Genomic DNA, 19,038 nt, shown 5'->3' on the forward strand with positions numbered 1-19,038 from the left:
CTAAATATGTTTTGAAATGCTTTATAAGTCTTTTAATTATTATTTTTTTAATATATATAGAAATTTGGATAGTGCACATACTTTACGTGCGAGAAGGGGGCTGGAGGTTTGAGTGTTTTTATCCTAAGAATCTTTAGAGAATTTCAATAAATGTGACAACAGCTGAGCTTAAGCCTCGTCCTTCATTAAGATCCATTTCATAAGCCACTAACAACCACTTAGGCACTCCCGGCTCAGGGCTTTACTCCCATTGTGTATTTACTCCTTGTCAAACTAGCATCACCATGGCAACAACCAAAGCGGTGAGGAAACACGACCCTCTAACTTGCGAAGTGGGTACGCGGAGAAAAAGAGGAAATCCCACCGACTGGTCCTTGAGACCAGTGATGACAGACTAGAGACAGACTCAGATACCCGAGGATACACCGGCTATAGAAAACAGCTGACGTCTCCAGTAATCCCAGTTCCAGAAAGAGAGAGAGAGAGAGGATCACTTTAAAAAAAAGTTTAGCTGATTGTGCTTCCTGTTCTTACAGTAGACCTGCGTGCATGGAGCACTTTAAGATAATGGTCCCATTTCTCAGAAACAGACGCTAGGAAGGGATCAAGTTGGTTTCCAAAACTTTGGGTAAATAAAATTAGTTCCATGGTAACTTGGTAGGCTTTTTTTTTTTTTTGACAACAAACGAATATCTCAAATGTTTTCAAAAAAACATGTCAACTGTCTATAAATCACCAACACTTTTGGGACATCAAGTGTATTGGAAGCGCTTTATAGATCATTTTGAGTTGCATCGCTGAGTCTTTTCAATTTGGCCTGAACCATCTGTTCCACTACACACATCTGCAAACACTGACACTGTCACACACAGGCCATCTCTAGTGGACCACAACTCCACCATCTATTCATCACACACCCAACATAATCTGTGTGTAACACACTGACCTCCTTACCAGATCCTGACCGATATGCTTACACCTTTGTGGTCGACAATAACAGAGTATAACCAGGCGCTGGATTTTGAGCCACTTTCATCATCTGACCATTGTGCGAAAACAAAATACATAAAAGGTTTAGTCGTGTTGAAGGAGGGCCAAAACTGAAACATTATTTAGAGAACAATTTGGGGAGAATTTACCAAACGTACTTTTTGGGTAAATATCTGTTTCTCTTCGAAAGAATCCAATCTTTCATTCAAATTTTCCCCAAGGTAATCATCAACAATCTTGTAATGATGGGATTTTATCATCTTTGAGAAGAAAAAAAAACAAACCTATGACTAATGATATTTCCCCCCCCAGATCAAGATAAACATAATGTTTTGAATCGAAGTTCATCTGAATGATGCAATGTAGACAAACAGATTTGAGTGACATTAGAGTAAAATATGAGGAGAAACACATTTTTGGATTTGCACTGGAGATTATGGTTGAAATGTTGAAAATAAAGACTTGTGGAGGATTTGCCGAATACTCCGTCTGTGCCACAAAACACAGATGCACAAACACACAGCAGTGAATTTGGGGTGTAAAGAGCAGACAAAGACTTGTGATGTTTGCGGTTGGTGGCAGCGTCGTATAATAGGTTTAGGAGTGGATCTAAGGTCTGAGTGTTCACCAGTCAGAAAAGCTCATTAAACAGACTTATGAATTTAACCAGAAGAGAGAACGCAGGTGTTTTCCACTAACGGGCTTATGCCAGCATCACCAAGCAACAATATTCAGGAGGTTTCTGCAGCTGTTCTGATCACTAACTCTGTAACCGTTCACATGTTTCACTTAGTGTTTGTGTGGAAAAACAAAACGTCATTTTTCACTCAGATGTTTACTCACTTTGTCTTATTCTCATTAACTTTTCTCTGTCTGAGTCACTGGTCTTCAGTGCTTCACGATGTTACAAATGTCAACCCAATATCAAAGCTATACCGGTTATGTGAAGGCGCAGGCTGCTCCCGTCTGCAATAAACACAATAAAGATCTGTACCCATTTTACTGAATGTCGTGGTCCACAAATTCTGTGTATGAAAATTACAGTCAGAAACCAAAACTAAGAAATAATGCAAATGGTGATATCTTGCTCCTCTGCTCACAAAAATATTATCAAGTTTTGCCTTCGACATCACTGATAATAGATTGTAATTCCTATTTGTTTGAACTTGATATTTCTGCCTCCGTGCGCGCACACACACACACACACACACACACACACACACACACACACACACACACACACACACACACACACACACACACACACACACACACACACACACACACACACACACACACACACACACACACACACACACACACACACACACAGAGCCCTGTACCCCTCCTGCTCCCATCCCAGTTGGACCATGACAATCCCATTCACCCCAGCAATATGTCATCCCTGATCCGATTAGTATCAGCAGCACTTGAGAAACCACAAGCTTCTTGTGGCAGGGGTCCTGGGAGGGAAGCATCTGTTGGCTGCAACAGGGCAGGGCAGGCCAGGGCCCGGGAGAGGAAGACCGGGATGAAGCCCCCTCAGTTATAATCCAACTTCAAGTCAAACGATAGAGACAGAGGAGGGGGGGGGGGGCTCTGCAGGCACGTGTCAGAACGGAGAACAGCAAACAGCAGCCATGTGCTTTTACACACACACACACACACACACACACACACACACACACACACACACACACACACACACACACACACACACACACACACACACACACACACACACACACACACACACACACACACACACACACACACACTAAGCCACAACATATCTCACAATGTTAACTTACGATCTGTAGATAACGGAAATTATTTAAAATTAAACAAGCAGCTATTGTAGAAACAATCTCTGAGGTCGTTGAGAAAATTGTGGCAACCGTGGCACATGAATGTCATATGTAGAGTGCTGGCGTGAGAAGGCCGAACCCTGTGTTCCTTTAACACCCCCCCCCCCTAGTGTTTTATTTGTCTGCCCCTCTGGGCTGAAGGGCTTCTTTCAAGAAAAGCAGGATAGAGGTGTAATCCTTAAAAACCTTGCTTTAATGCTCTCATGCTTCCCAAGATCCACTTTTTTAATCCTCATATACATGTAGAGGATTCATAAATCCAGCTTCAGCCTGACAAGACAGTAAATCTAGTAATATTATGGCACAGTGTAAAAAGGAGAAAAAAAGGGTGTAGAAAAAAACAAAACAACCCCCATGTTTACGTGTGTGGATGGAGACACAAAGATGGGATGATTAAAGACGACAAAGAGTCAAACAATTCACGGAATTGAAATTCTTGGACAGAGCAGGGAGTCATTTTTGAGAGATTTGTGAAATGATAAAGGGGATGAAAGATGACGCATTCAGACTGTCCTGAAAATGCACAAAACACACAGTAGCTGCACAGAATACACAAATAATCAGTTATCGATCAACAAAAAATGTAAAGATGTCATCTCAAAGTAAAACAAATCCCAAAACTAATGAAATGTCCACGTAAGTTGCTTTTAATTTTCTATTTAATGAAAGTCTGACCGTGTTGGTTTTTCAATTCAGCTCAAATACAAAATCCTTAAAAATCCTTCGATTTATTTGTAGTCCTTTGCTATGAATAAAAATAAAGAAATAAAAGAGTCACTTCACTAAAATCCTTTATTTATTAACAATATTATATGTATTCTGTACACTGCTTTCCCATTTAAATGTTTCAGATTAATGAAAACAGTGTTTTTCTAATATGCAATGAAAACATCAATATTCATTTGACTTTAAAATATTTTAATTAAATATGTAATAAAGTAAATATACAGGCAAGTTGTGAAATGTGTATATATCTATTCATTTAAAATGTGTTCAGTTGACAAAAGAATACAGGTACAATTAAAATGTAAAAAAACAAAAAAAACAACTGAAAAAGTGTTGAAAAAGGGTGAAGGAAAAATAATAAATTATTTGTTGTAGCTTGAACAAGATGAGGGACTTCATGTTCAAACACAGGAACATGCCTGTATGTGAAAACAAATTTTTGTTTTTAACAACTTCTAATTAAAAACTCAGAAATGACTCATGAAAAACAAACACAACAGCAGCATTAAAAAAAATTATGCCACTGAGGTCAAGTCATCATGAGTCACTTTTCACTCTGATCTAATAACATGACTCACACAAGGAGTTCAGTCTCAGGTTTTCTTTTTTTGTCCCAAACACACTATGTTAGGAATCATGAGAACAGAAGTGTGAAGATAAGGCCATTTCTTCATTGAACGAAAGGTTTGTGGTCAAGCAGGAAAATCAAAAACGAGCGTTTTCTGACTTTGTCACAAAGCTTCAGAGTGTAATGAATAAACGACACAGTGAATCTAGCGGCTGCATGCATCACCCCCCCTCTCCTGTGTCAGAGCCCTTTTCCACCCCCCGTTTCACAAACTATTTTCTTGTCTCACATTAACTGCTCCTAACAAGCTGCCAGGTCGAGAACATTCAGCCTATTTGTAGCGCGACTGTTCAGTCAAATGTCAATGCGGGCTGTCACAAGTTGCGATCAGATGCAACAATGACCGCCTCCTCAGCTACACAAAGCCTGCTGAGCAGCCGGGGCATTCTGGTGGGGGGGGTGGGCTAAAAATACCACTGGGACCTGCAGCTATTGACTAAACAAACTGGAGCTAATAGGAGGCCATGGCACGGTAACACACACACACACACAGAAAGAGAGAGGGATGCCTCTCTCTCTTGAGAGTGAGATATAATCAGAGAGATTGGTGGCAGATGAGGGCAGTGAAAAAGCCTGGTGCGTAGCCAAGGGGGACAGGGCTAACAGGTCAGGCTCATCATCACAGCATGTTTCCCTGGCTGGCATGCTTTACAAAGGAAAGCGGGAAAAACCAAGTATGTCATCAATAAGGAAATATTTGAGAGAGACAACCAAAGGGAGGACTAAGAATAAGATGAAGAATTGGGCAGATATGAAAAACTTCAAAATGTAACTGGAATACGAGAGGGAAATGTAGGAAAAATGTGAGGGGAAAACAAGTGCTGGAAATATTGGATCCCAAAGCACAAAGAAGCGTGGCAGTAACAAGTCTGGTCTTCCATCCAGCCTCTTTTTGCCTCCGTCTCACCGAAGAGACTTTTTTTCTCGCCGTTTACCATGAAGGACGGGCAAGGCCACAAGTACTGACAGAAATGTTTGCGTGAAGCCACAAGCACGGAGACGGCACACGTATAAAAAGTGTGTGTGGTTAGTGTGTCTGAGCGAGGTTTACCAATCGTCAGGCGTCTGGTCAAAGCCTGAGAGCTGCGAGTGGGTGGCAGCCACGCTTCATTCCCCATGGGAACCCACATCAAGAGGGTCAACAACACCCACAAGAGCCTTTGTGCTCCTGTTGCAGTCCATGACATCTACTTCTGCTTTCAATTTGTGTGTGTGTGTGTGTGTGTGTGTGTGTGTGTGTGTGTGTGTGTGTGTGTGTGTGTGTGTGTGTGTGTGTGTGTGTGTGTGTGTGTGTGTGTGTGTGTGTGTGTGTGTGTGTGTGTGTGTGTGTGTGTGTGTGTGTGTGTGTGTGTGTGTGTGTGTCAAAACCACGGTGCATTGCATGCAAAATAGAAAAATGAAAGCTAAAGATAAAAGAATAAAACAAACCAAAATCTAAACCCTGCAACAGCTCCAACGTAAACATTTTGCTGTCTCACTCCCCATCTAGTGGTGACCTGCTGCAACTGAACATTTTTGTTGATTTCAATACATACTTCTAATAAGTTAATCAGGTATGAATGTAACTGCAGGTCTGTCATGGTATTTAAATCGCTGAATAATCATCTCAAATAGATTTTAGCTCCAAGTCCTGAATGCATTCAGTAGATGAAATAAATATATTATTGTCAAAGACAGTAAATATATAATAAAGCAGGTATTTATTCAGAATGTATTTGGTGCTTGTGATCGGTACCTTTGCCAGGACAGAGATGTATTTCTTGAGGGATTTCAGGGCCACTCCTTTGATCACAGCATGTACAGCCAGCTCCACGTGCAATGAGTAGTGCAGGGTTGATTCCAGGTCTGCCATGTACACCCTGGATCTGAACAGACGCCCCACATAATCACACTTTGGAAGTAAAAAAAAGAAAAAAGAAACTCCAGAAATGTACAGTACCAATAAGTAAAAAAACAAAAACAAACAAACAAACAAAAACAAAACATATTAGCCGTGTCTCAGTCATACTTATTGAATGGTTTCCAGGGCTCCTCTGTCCTATTTTTAAGACTGGCTTGTGAGACGAGCGGTGGCCTTCCTGACCGCACTACTCCAGGCAGCCTCTGGAGGGCATAAGAGTAGAACGTACGAGCCTCAATGTTGCTGTGGAAAGGAAGAACAAGTGAAAAGTGGATTATTTCACAGAATAATGACAGAATAAACTTCATTTATAGAGCATTTTTCATCTCAGCAGTGTCTTTGTCTCAGCAGAGACAAAACTCTTTCAGTCTCAAAGCACACCGAAGTTCAAACACCAGTCGCAACAACAGGCGACAAGGTGTCAAGAAACCTTTTCCCTGAGAATACCTCACCATACAGCATGGGCATCAGGACTGAAGAAGAAATGACCTGCTCGAGGACATGAGCCATAATTGGTCCAACAACACCGCTGTGCCCCCACGGTGCGAAGGCAAAACCACCTTACTTTTCACTGAGCGAACTGCAAATGTTTACAGCGTTCAACAATATCTGTGTGACCACTGGTCTCTGCTTGCACAAGATCCTGTTATCAAAACGGTTTTGTAACCATGTGAAGAGCTGAGGATAACAGGATGCAACTGCTAATGATATTTGTAAGATATTAACAAAAACACTGCAGATGGCAGAACTATGTGCGGCATTAATCTAAATATATAAAGACCTTAAAACTGAACACTCAAATTGTTTTGGTCATTGTTGTGTTGCAGCAGACCACTGCCATAAAAAAATATTTTATGACCTGCATTTTTATTGCCCCATATTTTACATATTTACAGGAACACATTTTAAATACGGAGCAGATGGTGCCAGAGTTGCATGGAACAACATGAGAGAGATCGCTGAGCATTAGGCATGTGATAACCCTGCAACTGGAACCACAGCCATTAATGTGCTCTCCATCCTCCCTCCACTGGTTGCATCCTCCTCCCATTTGTTGTCTCCTCTTGTCATGGACAGCAAGAGAGGGAGAGAGAGAGAGAGAGAGAGAGAGAGAGAGAGAGTGAGAGAGGGAGCATTGTAAAACTGGAACAGGATGGTAATAAGGAGGATGGATACTCTGGGCCAACGCTCACTCACACCAGCCGAGGACTCAATTACACCTGCGTGTCTGGTGGGAGTGTACAGATGTGGAGAGAAAACCATTCATCCAGTGATCCCCAGGGCCAGCGGGCAGGCAGGCGTCAGGGTGGGCTGAGGGGGAACGCATTCACCTGGGACATGCACACATTACATGCATGACAGATGTGAGACACCCCTGCATACTCCCACTTCCTCGCACACTCACTCACACACACACACACACACACACACACACACACACACACACACACACACACACACACACACACACACACACACACACACACACACACACACACACACACACACACACACACACACACACACACACACACACACACACACACACACACACACACACACACACACACAGTCTCCCAGGATCAATCAGACATTCAGTGATGATGGGAGGCCATCTGTCGCCGTGCACGGCTGGGGCTTGTTTGGCAGGTGAAGCCAGAAAAGCAATGGCATTGTTTTCATGCAAGAAATTAAAAAACCTCCCTTCTGTACAGTGATGGAGATGAGGGGGGTTGGAAGGGGAGAGATGGAGGGTGAATAAATAAATCAGCAATAAATCATTTCCTTTTTGCATTTGTCAACTAAAAAGAGTCCTCTTTGCATGCCAAGTTATTGAAACAGCCAAACAAAGAGGCAGAAAACAGCAGATGAATTTGCAGGGTGAGGAATGATCAGCGCTGCTTTATGATAGTGAATAATAGGAGCGATTTTCATGCTCTGATCCCATTAAAAGGCCAGATGTTTAAAGGTATTTTCATGAATAGGGTTCAGATAATGAGCATATTACAAAGCTTAGCAACAGACAGCAATGCTGTTGCATGTGGAACAGTGGCAACCAAAGATAGATAATGCGTGTGTGAGGCACATCAAGAGACAAGGAGACAAGTTTGGGGTGTTGCATACAAAAGATGCATGCAAAAACCATGAATGTGCTTTGGATGTAGTATAGCAGACACAAAATACTTATGGTTTATGCCAAATGCCTCATTTCTGATCTGCCGTTATGAACCAGGAAGAACTCAAGTTTAACGTCTCAAACTTGTTTGTTTTCAGAGTCAGAACGAAACGTGCAGAAAAAGCTTTACATTTTTAATGCACCAAATATGTAGAACAAGCTCCCAAAAACTGCAGGATGGCTCAAACTATAAATTACTTTCAAAACAAGACTGCAGACATTTCTGTTTGCTACTCAGCTTTTCTGTGAAATAATCCTCTTATACTGTACTAAATCTTTACTGTTGCGCCTGTTTTTATTCACCTTTCCTACTATTACTCTTTTTTTCTACATTTGCCACTGTTTTTTTTGTTGATAGAAGGCATTTTGATTTGCTAAAATGTGCTGTACAAATAGAACTGCAGAGCCTCTACACCTCCTCACACAAGACTTTATGTTTGAAAGGATAGCCCTTTATTTTCTAAATGAAACAAATAATGTAAACTTCCAAGTGCTCATCCTCATATTATGAAATGCTCACTTTCAAGGATTGAGGAACGAAAGCATTTTCATCGTTTGTGTAAATCTCTTCATTTAACACACACGCACACACACACACACACACACACACGCCTCTTTACATCCTGTGGGAGGCGGCTGGTGTTCCGGCTTAGCCATGGTTACTATCACATATCGTCTCATTCCCAGTCTGGCCTCTTCCATTTCTGTATTTACATAGTGGTTTGTTTATTTCCGAAGGCTGCCAGAAAGCAAAAAAGCTACCAAGGACTTCAAGAGGCCAATAAAACAGTGTGACGACACTCTGCCTCATATCTCACATTGGTACAGCAATGCCACATAAGTGAAGTTGGAATCCTGCCTTCCCACTGATATTATGAGCAGTTAGTCACAGCAGCTATCTTTGTTGTTTGTATGGACAAACTCGGACACATCACACTGTGCATTTAAGTTCTGCACACTCGTGTTTCACTCAGTGGCTATTTAGATTACACCTACTCAATTTGATTTTCGACAAACCTATACTAAAATATTGTATATTTAACACAAAAAAAAGGTGCATTAAAACTGAAAGAGTCAGAAGACTATGGTCTGACTGACAGGAGAAACGCCCACACATCACTCTGAAGACATCTAATGAGACACAGTGGGGAAAAATAACCATGTCATTGGAATATGAAAGCCATTCAAGTTATTTTACAAGCAATAACAACACAATTGTGTCTATCACAGCATTCTTACTTTATCAGTTTCATTATTTGGGTCTGGTGAACCGCATAATAAAAATGTTTAGTTCAGTAGAAAGATGAAATAAGCATCGAATGTTCAAACCTTTTTCATTAGAAATGTTTGAACACCACACCTAAACCAACAAAAGACCAGCTCCTTTACAAAAATAAAAGCACTGACAAGATTAAAGACTCCCAAAGTGCAAATAAGTTCATGGTCCAGCAAGGATCCTTTTGTAAATTTGCTAATGACACATTTGTCCCATGCACAACCTGCAGTGCTGAAATGCCAAACTGACTGTACTGCAGCCTATACATACAGAATGTATAGATCTGGATGAGGAGCTTGTCACATGCCCCGGAGGCAGAAAATTATCTTGGAGAAAAGAAAAACAACTCTGGCAAAAAAAACAAAACAAAAAAAACTTTTTCCAGTTTTGTTATATCGGCCCTCCTCTGAAGTTGTAATTAATAGTTTTAGCACTTTTATTTTTAGATTTTATTTTCCCTGAGATTATTGAATACCAGGGGCTAAAGCTTTGTGTGGGACAGGAATACTCATGCACTGGTTTTAAATGTTTTACTGCTGGTTCAGCGTAGATTCATTTGATCCCGGACCAATAAAGAAACCACGTTTACATATTGATTAGTCAGAGAGAGAGATGTTTGGAAAATGGAAATGAACACAAAGGAATGAAAATGAGAAGGTTCTGCAGAAGTATTAAAGACAATACATGCTCTCACACTTGGAGTCTGGAGAAGTTGCCTCCTGGGTAATAGAGGTAGCAAGATGGAAACTCGGTCACGCCCAGTTTGGCCACCAGACCGTCCTCAGTATTCAAGACTCTCCGCACAGTAATGTTTTCAAACTGCAACAGGTCCAGGGTTACCTAATACGCACAACACAGAAACACACTGATAAATGGCAAAAAAAATATTTACCTCAGGTTAAATTTCAACATAAACACATTTGACAAAATCTTGATTTCATGTAGGAAAATGTAATTGTTGAATTTGAAGAGAGGAAAAGGTTTTCACTTAAATCCAAGTGGTGTGTGACTGATTTGGCAAACTGGGAAATACGCTGCTCGGAATGATGGAGAAACAACCACCTCTCTGCCGATGTAGGATTGGGACTCCTCAAAGATTAGGGCCAGGTGCCGAACGTTGTTGGTCTCAAAGAAGTTGTCGATCTCAGCTTGACTGGAGACAGACATGCAGACAAATCAGGTAAAACCTCAGTGATACCTGTGACACTGATTTGGGAAAAAACCCAAAAAACATCACCAATAACTGGCTTTGGTATTGAATTCATAAAAAAGAAAATAAAACATTTGAATGACACTTGTATTCTTCAGTTTGTTTTTCTTTTTTGTTTCATTTTCTAAAAACCTCATTCAAATCAGCTGTGGCCATATATGAATGGTGTCTTAATCCATGGAGTCAAAGCTTTAAAGAACTTTTTTATTTACCGATACCTGCTGTGAAATGGTACTTCTTTTTCGGTTGGGGAAAAAAAAAAAGTCCTGACAGCGAAAAAAGAGAAACTGTACTTTCAGTCCGAGTCCAAGAATAAAAGCAAACTCAGTTTCCTCTTATTTACTTCCTGAGTGAAAATATAGTCTGCACATAAACGGCACATGAGACTGCAGAAGTAACGATAAACTTGGGAGGGGTGCTCAATGTAAAAAAAACATGTTACACAACCGACATCTGATAAAGAAAACCTTTTTAAATTCAACTTTTGTCAATACTGACGTGCACACTGTGTTGAGCTCAGTAAACCTTTTCCCCCAATGCTGAGTTCAACAAATCTACAGGCTAAAAAAGTAAGTAAAAAATCTGAAGCAGCAGTAATAAGAAAATAAATCAATGCTGCAACTTTGGGGGGAAAAGTAGGCTGTTATTTAAAAAACAACAAAAATAACTCACTTATAAGAAATTGGAGACCAAAAAATGTGGATTTACATGTGCATGAACTAGCATGCTAAAACTACTTCAAGTTTTTATATTTGTTATATTAAAAATACTGTTTGGTTACAACAAAGATATGCGACAATGTATATATATATATATATATATATATATATATATATATATATATATATATATATATATATATATATCGCATTGTAAGAAACCTATAAACATTTTGCCAAATGTCTTTGGTGCGTTTTGGGGATGGACATAAATCACAGTAAGATCATAACTCAATGATTACATAAATGGAGTGAGGCCGGGAAAGACTGATCAATACAGTGTGCAAATATGTTTTAAAAGGACTATGGCGCCTATGTGAATTACCTGGTAGGCTCCAGTGGGGGGCAGGCAGGAGGCCAGGGCTCTTTATGGGTTTCCAGCTTGTCGATGATTTTGTGACGAAGGCCACGAAGATCTCGAGGAAAATCTATAAATCAAAAGATATTATACGGCCTTCATTCCCAGAACGGCTGGGACAAGAGACAAAATGTAAAAAATAAAGATAGGATGAAACTGTTAATCTCACCAAATCAAATCATTACATTATCATAGAGTATCATTTGTATTATTAAAAAAAAAGAAAGAAGTTAATTGTGAGTTTGATGGCCAGGACACATGCCACTACAAAAGGCTTGAAAAGTTTGTGGGATGAATAAAGAACAGCTGGAAGAACATTTTGCAACCAGTTAGACTAATTGGCAGCAGGTCATTTACATGGCTAGCTATGAGAGCTTTTTATATGCAGTCGCCAAGAAGTACAAATTTGCTGAGGTTCAAGAATTTGTCATAAAATCTGTGTGTAAATTGTGCAACAATTGGAAATGAGAAAAGTCCCTCCTCAACATAAAATAGCGGTGACTTTGTAGATGGAACCATCAATACTACAAACTATTTTCAAATAGCTCAGAGATATGGAAAGAACACATTTCTGAGAATGAGGGACGAGGCTGAAGGTCAAAACTGGGAGCTCATGATCTTCAGGCATTCAGGTCATTGTAAAATCCACAAAGGCCCATAGAATAGAGATACTTATTGTAAACATAAAGTCGTATATGAACACAGTCCAAAACAGGACACACGATGCTGCATAATGGTCACCATGGTCCTTATCGAAATCTTATTGAATGACCCTCAAGATTTAGTACAGATAATTTGAAAGCTGACGTTCAAGTAAGAAATAGTCAAGAGACAAAATCACAATATCAGACCAGAGGACAGTACGATGTCTGGCCTAACTGAAGATAAACTACATTGTGGAGCACAGGACTACTTTGACACCGATTGTTTCTGTTTTCACTGCACCATCATGACGGGAAAACTATATCATATACATGAAGACGGTAAATAAATAGTGTCTGAATTGTATAAATATGCATGAGTGTGCAACAGTACCTCTAAAAGGCAGTCCTGTAAAATTTGAATCCGAGTAGGCATGGAAAAACTGCAGAGAGAGAGAAGGGGGGGGGGGGGGGGGGGGGGTGCACAGATTAGACGGCCCTCACACAGCCATGAGAGAAGCAAAGCGAGGTTGTGTAATATATGGTGGGGGGAGCCTTCCCCTCTGCCCACCTCAACCTCAGAGTCCTTCCTGGTTAAAATGAAGCACAGATGTTAGAGCTCCATTGTGAGCGCCAACAGAAGGAGCTCTTTGTCTCTTCACTCTCTCACTGGAGGACCGAGAGCAGAGGCTGTGGCGCGTACGAATGCTGACTGAGCCGATATGTGACAAATACAAATACAAATGCAGATGTTTGGAACAGGAGCGTTCCTGCAGTATGTCCTGCTGATCACGCAAAAGTGAAGGCCACACCACATTCATTGTGTGACAAAATTCACAGCATTGTTTTGAGAGCATCAGGGATTGTACATTCACATTTCTCAATACATGGTCATCAGCTGTACAGTAAAACAAGACATTGCAGTTGTCTCACTCCAGCAATAATGGGAATAAAATCCGGTTCAACTGATTTTAAAGTGTTGGTGCTTCACAATGTATCACGGACATTAAACTCAGCATTAAAAGAACAGACAAGAGGTCTTGTCCCTGGCAAAAGGTTTTGGGTTTTTTTGTCAGTAAATATTAATCATAATCGAGACATATCAGGGCTGGAAGGAACTCAGAGACAGGTTTAAGCAAAACTGTGAACATTCCTCACCCCTTTTATGGCCGAGTCAGAAAAAATGTAAACCAGCAGCAGCAGCGTTAAGCTCAATATAGCCTTGTGTGCTGGTGCAGGATAGTAACCACAGCATGACAGCAATGTGACGACGTTAATTTTAATCAATTCATTTATGCAAATCATGGACCAAGAGAGATCAAGAATCAGGGCCTTGTTTGCTTCATCAGCACCGTCATTTTTTTCTTATTTAGCAAATATGTGACAGTGCCTCACAGCTGCGGCGAAGACTGATTCTATTAAAAATGGATTTATTAGTTTTCCAACTGACAAAATAACAAATGGAAATTGTGTTTGTCCCCCGCAAAAAGAAACAGTCCTAAAAGTAGAACTATGCAGCCTAGTTTAAGAAATGAATCCAAGTAATTTTTCACATTAACATGTTTACAGAGTGAACATTATAGGAACAATGACACGATTTTCAAAACAAACTGGCTGCTGATTAATTTTCTGTCCATCAACTTTTCATTCAAAGAAGTAATTTTTTTTAACTTTCCCAAATATAATTAAACACACAAAAGAAGAACAAAGCTGCTCTTTGTCCATTTTCCTTCTCTCTATTTTACATCAACCTACTTAATTCAGCGACACCCTTTTAGATTAGCATTTTTGCAATATTTAACAAAAAGATTGTGAGTAATTCGCTGATTTTGATCCTCGAAACAGCCTCCTTCATGAATAATTCAGGGTTTTTACCAACAGAGCCCACCATGGCAGGATGGAGAGCAAAGTATTTAGACTCGTGTCACCAGCAGACATGCACAGAGCACTGAAGATCTGTGCTGAATTCCAACTAATGTCACATTACTTTAGTCATACTCAAGTTACTAGTAAAAGGACTTGATACAAAAAAAAAAAAATACTCATGTAAATGTACTCAGCACTTCTTTCTCCAAAACCACTAAAAGTAGCAGTAACCTTTCAACTGCATTTAATTTTGTAAACAAAAGTAGGAATTTGATTCTATTTATTTCTGTAAAACGAGCATGTTTACAGCGTATGTGTCAGACAAACAGAAAGTATGTAAAGTGTACTGTAATGTAATGTTTTGTTCTTTCATTCAATTATTGTGAAGTTGTCATGAGTCTTTAACACATCTAAAATATCTGTATTGTGGTTATCAATGTCAAAATATCAATAATGAGAAAAAGGCTGCAAATGAGTGAAAACACACACACAATAAAAAGTCAAAAGATTCAATTAATGCAAATTAGATTCATGATTTGGGACATATATATATATATACATTCCACAACAAAAATTATTCTTACTTATGAGCAATACAAGAATAAAAGTACTCATGAAAGTAAAGTTACTTCTCCCTATGGCAGGAACCTCATGTTTATACCTTTAGAGTGGGATACCCTCTGATTTTGTAGCCAGTGCAGATTTTCCTGTTGTCCTCTGAAGCACAGTCTACAGCTGCTAGGTTCACGGCAGGTTTCCACTCTGAACAACAGACAACAAACAGAGGGGGAGAGCCACAGTAAATATTGAGTGTACTATGTACTGTGTCCGAAAGCCATATGAGTCAATACAAGATGACAAAGGTCTTAGCAATGGGACTGCAGATGGAAACTGGCTACGGCTCAAATCTGGTACGAGGCATCTTTTATCCAAGCTTAATGTTTTTGTACATGGTCCTTGGAAGAAAAAAAACAACTAAATAAATAAAAAGAAGAGGAAGCCTGCTAAATACAAAAAATCCTCTTCAATATCAGTCTCATGTTTAAGTTTCTTATTTGTTTGTCAAAACTGGAAACTCACACATGATATCTGTGATGGGCCTGTGCAGACAGTTTCTGGGGCAAAATGTCTTTTTCTTTACTCTTCAACAGGATTGTGGTTGCTGATACACAAACACATAATCAAGGCTGAAAGTGGTACTACTGCCCTTGTGAAATTATAATTCCTCCTGAGAGGCCTGTAAGATCCTTCTGCCACCAAGTCTGGTCATTTGACATCAGCCAACCAATTTCACCTCCGACTGTGTGAAACACTGACATACAGTCAGAGGGGAGCACAGAAAATGTTTACACAAGTACAATGACCGTTACATTTCAAAAGTACTGTTGAATAAAAAAAAGAATCATCCATCTTAACCCACTGCTCAGAAACTTAAGATACTTTTTTGTTGGATGATTTATTGCATCATCAATACCAGGCATTTGATTCAGTTTACCTGCATGAAATATCTACTATTAAATGAGCATCCCTCCAGTGAACAATGAAGTAAATAAATGTTACAGATTCAACAAACGTAAGCAGTATATTTAAAAGCAGAACCTTGTTGGTTAAACAAATTCTGGTAAAAGACTTAAATCAAACTGTGACTATACACATTATCAACCTATGATTTCATAAGTAGCAAAGAGGATGAGGTATGTGATACTTGTCTGTGAGTAAAATAACACAAGAAGACTGAGTATTTGAAATATGCCACTTCCACCCTGCACACAGAACAGAAACACCCGGACTGTAACCAGGCGCTTTGTCATCGTCACAAACTTCATCCTTCATTGTCATCTTAATTACATTTCTGATCTCAAGGCTTTGTGATATTCCTGTTGGCCTTGGCTGAGCTCGAGGATGTGATGGAGAGCCACAGTACTGAGCTGAATGAAAACACTTTCATTAGATCACATGCTCTAATTAACAGAAACAGCAGCTCGGCGAGCCAACTGTTGACATGCAGATCAGGTCTAAAAGAGACACTGTACCTTTTTGCCATATAAATGTTTGTATGATTATTTTTTTCTCAAGTATGAGCAAATCGTCAGTGCAAAACATGTAATTGTTTGCAGAGCTAGTTGCAGCTCGGGAGATTTCTCATGAATACAAACAATTGATGTTTGTCCACCAATTGTTTACGGATGAAAAATTGAAAGCATTTCCGTATATGATGCATTTGGAAAGTTATGAAACTACACTGGTGAAGTTTGGAGGGAACCTTTAAATGGACCCCCACCTTCCCTAAAAAAAAAGAAAAAAAAAGAAAAAAAAAAAGCTCTTGATAAATGTTTACAAGTCTACAGGGACTTGGGGCTTCCTCCTCTGAAACATATGCAATGAAGAGGCAGTGTAAGAGCTGCAGCTCCGTACCAACCTTTAATATCTCGGGCCAGGCGCGCGTACACCGGAGAGAAGGCGATACAGTGTCCGCACCATGACGCGTAAAACTCCACCACCATAGCGGCCGTGGAGTTGATCAGAACCGACTCCACATTCCCCGGAGTTAACAACACGACCAGGTCGGAGGAGGTGTAGAGTCCGGCCTCGACAGCGGTGGGTAAAAGCACCCACAAGCACAACAAAAATGCAGATATCGCTGTCTTTCTCTGGGATATGTGCATTTTCTCAGTAAACCGAGACGTGGCACGGCCGCAGCGCCGCGCCATCTTTCCCTCCGAGCTGCTGCTGCTGCTGCTGCTGCTGCCTCTAACCGAGAGTCGGAGAGCGGATACTTTTCTCCTCCCTGTCACCAAACTTGACACAACTTTCCTACTCTTTGCTTTTTTTTTTTTTTTGGCCCGCAAGCTTCACGGGTCCTCCCCTGAGCCAGCTCAGTGCGCTCCTCTCAACGTGCGCGCGCGCACGCACCTCTTGTCTCCTTAAAGTTACGGTGGCAGTTTAAAGTGACGCATAACTTCACCACAGGACACGTCTGATGATCTGTGTTCATAAAACGCACCGTGACGGCCAATGTCGACTGGACTGCACGTCTTTTAACCTAAAGTCCAATAATGTACCTCAACAAATGAATAGGCTACAAGTAAATCGGTCTGTATATGACAGTCATCTGAGAAATAGGCAAAGTACTGCATCAATTCAGTTTATATTTATATTTATACTGCATGTCAGGAGTGACATGCCTCTACAAGTCCCCCCAAAAAGGTTGACATTTTCTAATGATCCAGTTCATGTGTTTATTTCGTTATTCAGCCAAGTTCATTCTTTTTTTTTTTACACGTAATATAATCATTTTACACTTTTTAATTTTACAGGTAGACCAGTTTCCCCGGTCCAAAACACATTTGTTTGAGGTTAATACGTAATTCTGAAGTTGCCTGTAGGTGTGACAGTGTGTGACTGTCTTGTGATGGACTGGTGATCGCAGCAGAAAACAAAAGCTCAATAAAGTTTTATTCAAGAAAGATATATGGCCTCTGTGTTACATGGTTCTCTTGAAGTCAGGTTCTTTAGTACAAATAGTATAAACCATGATTGTTCAGCCTGTGGCTCTTCAATCACTCTGTTGCATAAACACATTTTTCAATTATAAATACTGTATTGTACTGTTTTTGTTTGTTGTTTTTTCCACATTTGGTGTACAACAAACAGTTCCAGGGAAACTTTTTCTTCTGATCAAAGGTGATAAATATGGCATTTGAATGAAATCCATTTTCTTTTTAATAGTTTGTCAAATGGTACAAATAAAGTCACTTTTCTGGCACCTTTTTCTTAATTCTTTGATTTCATCAGTACAAGATAAACTACAGTTTTGGCTTTCATAGCATGCTTACAAGTACAGCTATCCAACGATACATTACAAACAAATCACTGTATTAAGTGAGTATCTTCCCTTGTGGGTAGACATTTGTTGGCTATCAAGCAATCAGCAGGACTATATGTGAAACATCCATAATTGCAGATTAATGAATGAGCCACTTAGCTGGGGCCTTTTAGGGTAAAAAAAAAACATCCACCAGATATATGTAAATTTTTGTCAAACAATACTATATTTAAACAAAAATTTGTTTACCTTTATTTGAACTCAAATAAATGAAAATGTGTGTCTTTCAATGCTTTTTCTCTGTATTAAGGCATCAGAGGCTTAAATGACCGTATAGCATATAAGAGCATAATTCTGTCTTCAGCTGCTTAAAAATTTGGCAGCATTGAAAAAATGTCACCGTCTTTGTAATAATTGAATTCTCTGTCAGGGTCAAAAGATTGCGATACATGGGAACAGTTTATCTCAGCATGAACCCATCCATTAATTTCTCACTTAAAGTACAAGAGACTGTTTGTGTCCTGAAATCAATAAAAGATATTCAGACATATTCAGCAAGAATATAGTACTTTAAAATCATCAATTGTTCGGTGTCTCTCTGTAAAAAGCATCTTGAAATGACTGTTGTATTTCGGTGCGATATAAATATGAATTGAATTAAATAGAAACAATATGAGTAACTTCACAATTTACCCCTGACATCTCATGTTGATATATAGACTTTGACACTGGTGTTAGTTAATACAAGAAAAAAAGCAAATCCTGTCGTCAACAAGCCTCTACTTCACTGGTCAATTAATTTCAATGCTTTAAGTTACATAAACTGTCTGATTACTGTTGTTTCAGATAGGATA

General features: G+C 39.7%; 1 protein-coding gene across 1 annotated transcript in view; it reads right to left on the minus strand.

The window, feature by feature from the left end:
- qsox1 (quiescin Q6 sulfhydryl oxidase 1) overlaps positions 1 to 17,214 on the minus strand; it is a 30,715-nt gene extending 13,501 nt beyond the window's left edge. The window contains exons 1-8 of the mRNA XM_080505626.1: positions 16,778 to 17,214; positions 15,020 to 15,120; positions 12,887 to 12,935; positions 11,819 to 11,921; positions 10,627 to 10,717; positions 10,259 to 10,404; positions 6,221 to 6,355; positions 5,948 to 6,077 (exon numbers count right to left, since the gene is read on the minus strand). Of these exons, the coding sequence (XP_080361752.1) occupies positions 5,948 to 6,077; positions 6,221 to 6,355; positions 10,259 to 10,404; positions 10,627 to 10,717; positions 11,819 to 11,921; positions 12,887 to 12,935; positions 15,020 to 15,120; positions 16,778 to 17,069 (1,047 nt within the window). The 5' untranslated portion in view covers positions 17,070 to 17,214. The remainder of the gene's footprint in view (positions 1 to 5,947; positions 6,078 to 6,220; positions 6,356 to 10,258; positions 10,405 to 10,626; positions 10,718 to 11,818; positions 11,922 to 12,886; positions 12,936 to 15,019; positions 15,121 to 16,777) is intronic.
- Between the last annotated feature and the right edge of the window lie 1,824 nt (positions 17,215 to 19,038).

Source organism: Blennius ocellaris, assembly GCF_963422515.1.
Source record: "Blennius ocellaris genome assembly, chromosome: 12".
In the NCBI taxonomy this organism is placed as follows: Eukaryota; Metazoa; Chordata; class Actinopteri; order Blenniiformes; family Blenniidae; genus Blennius; species Blennius ocellaris.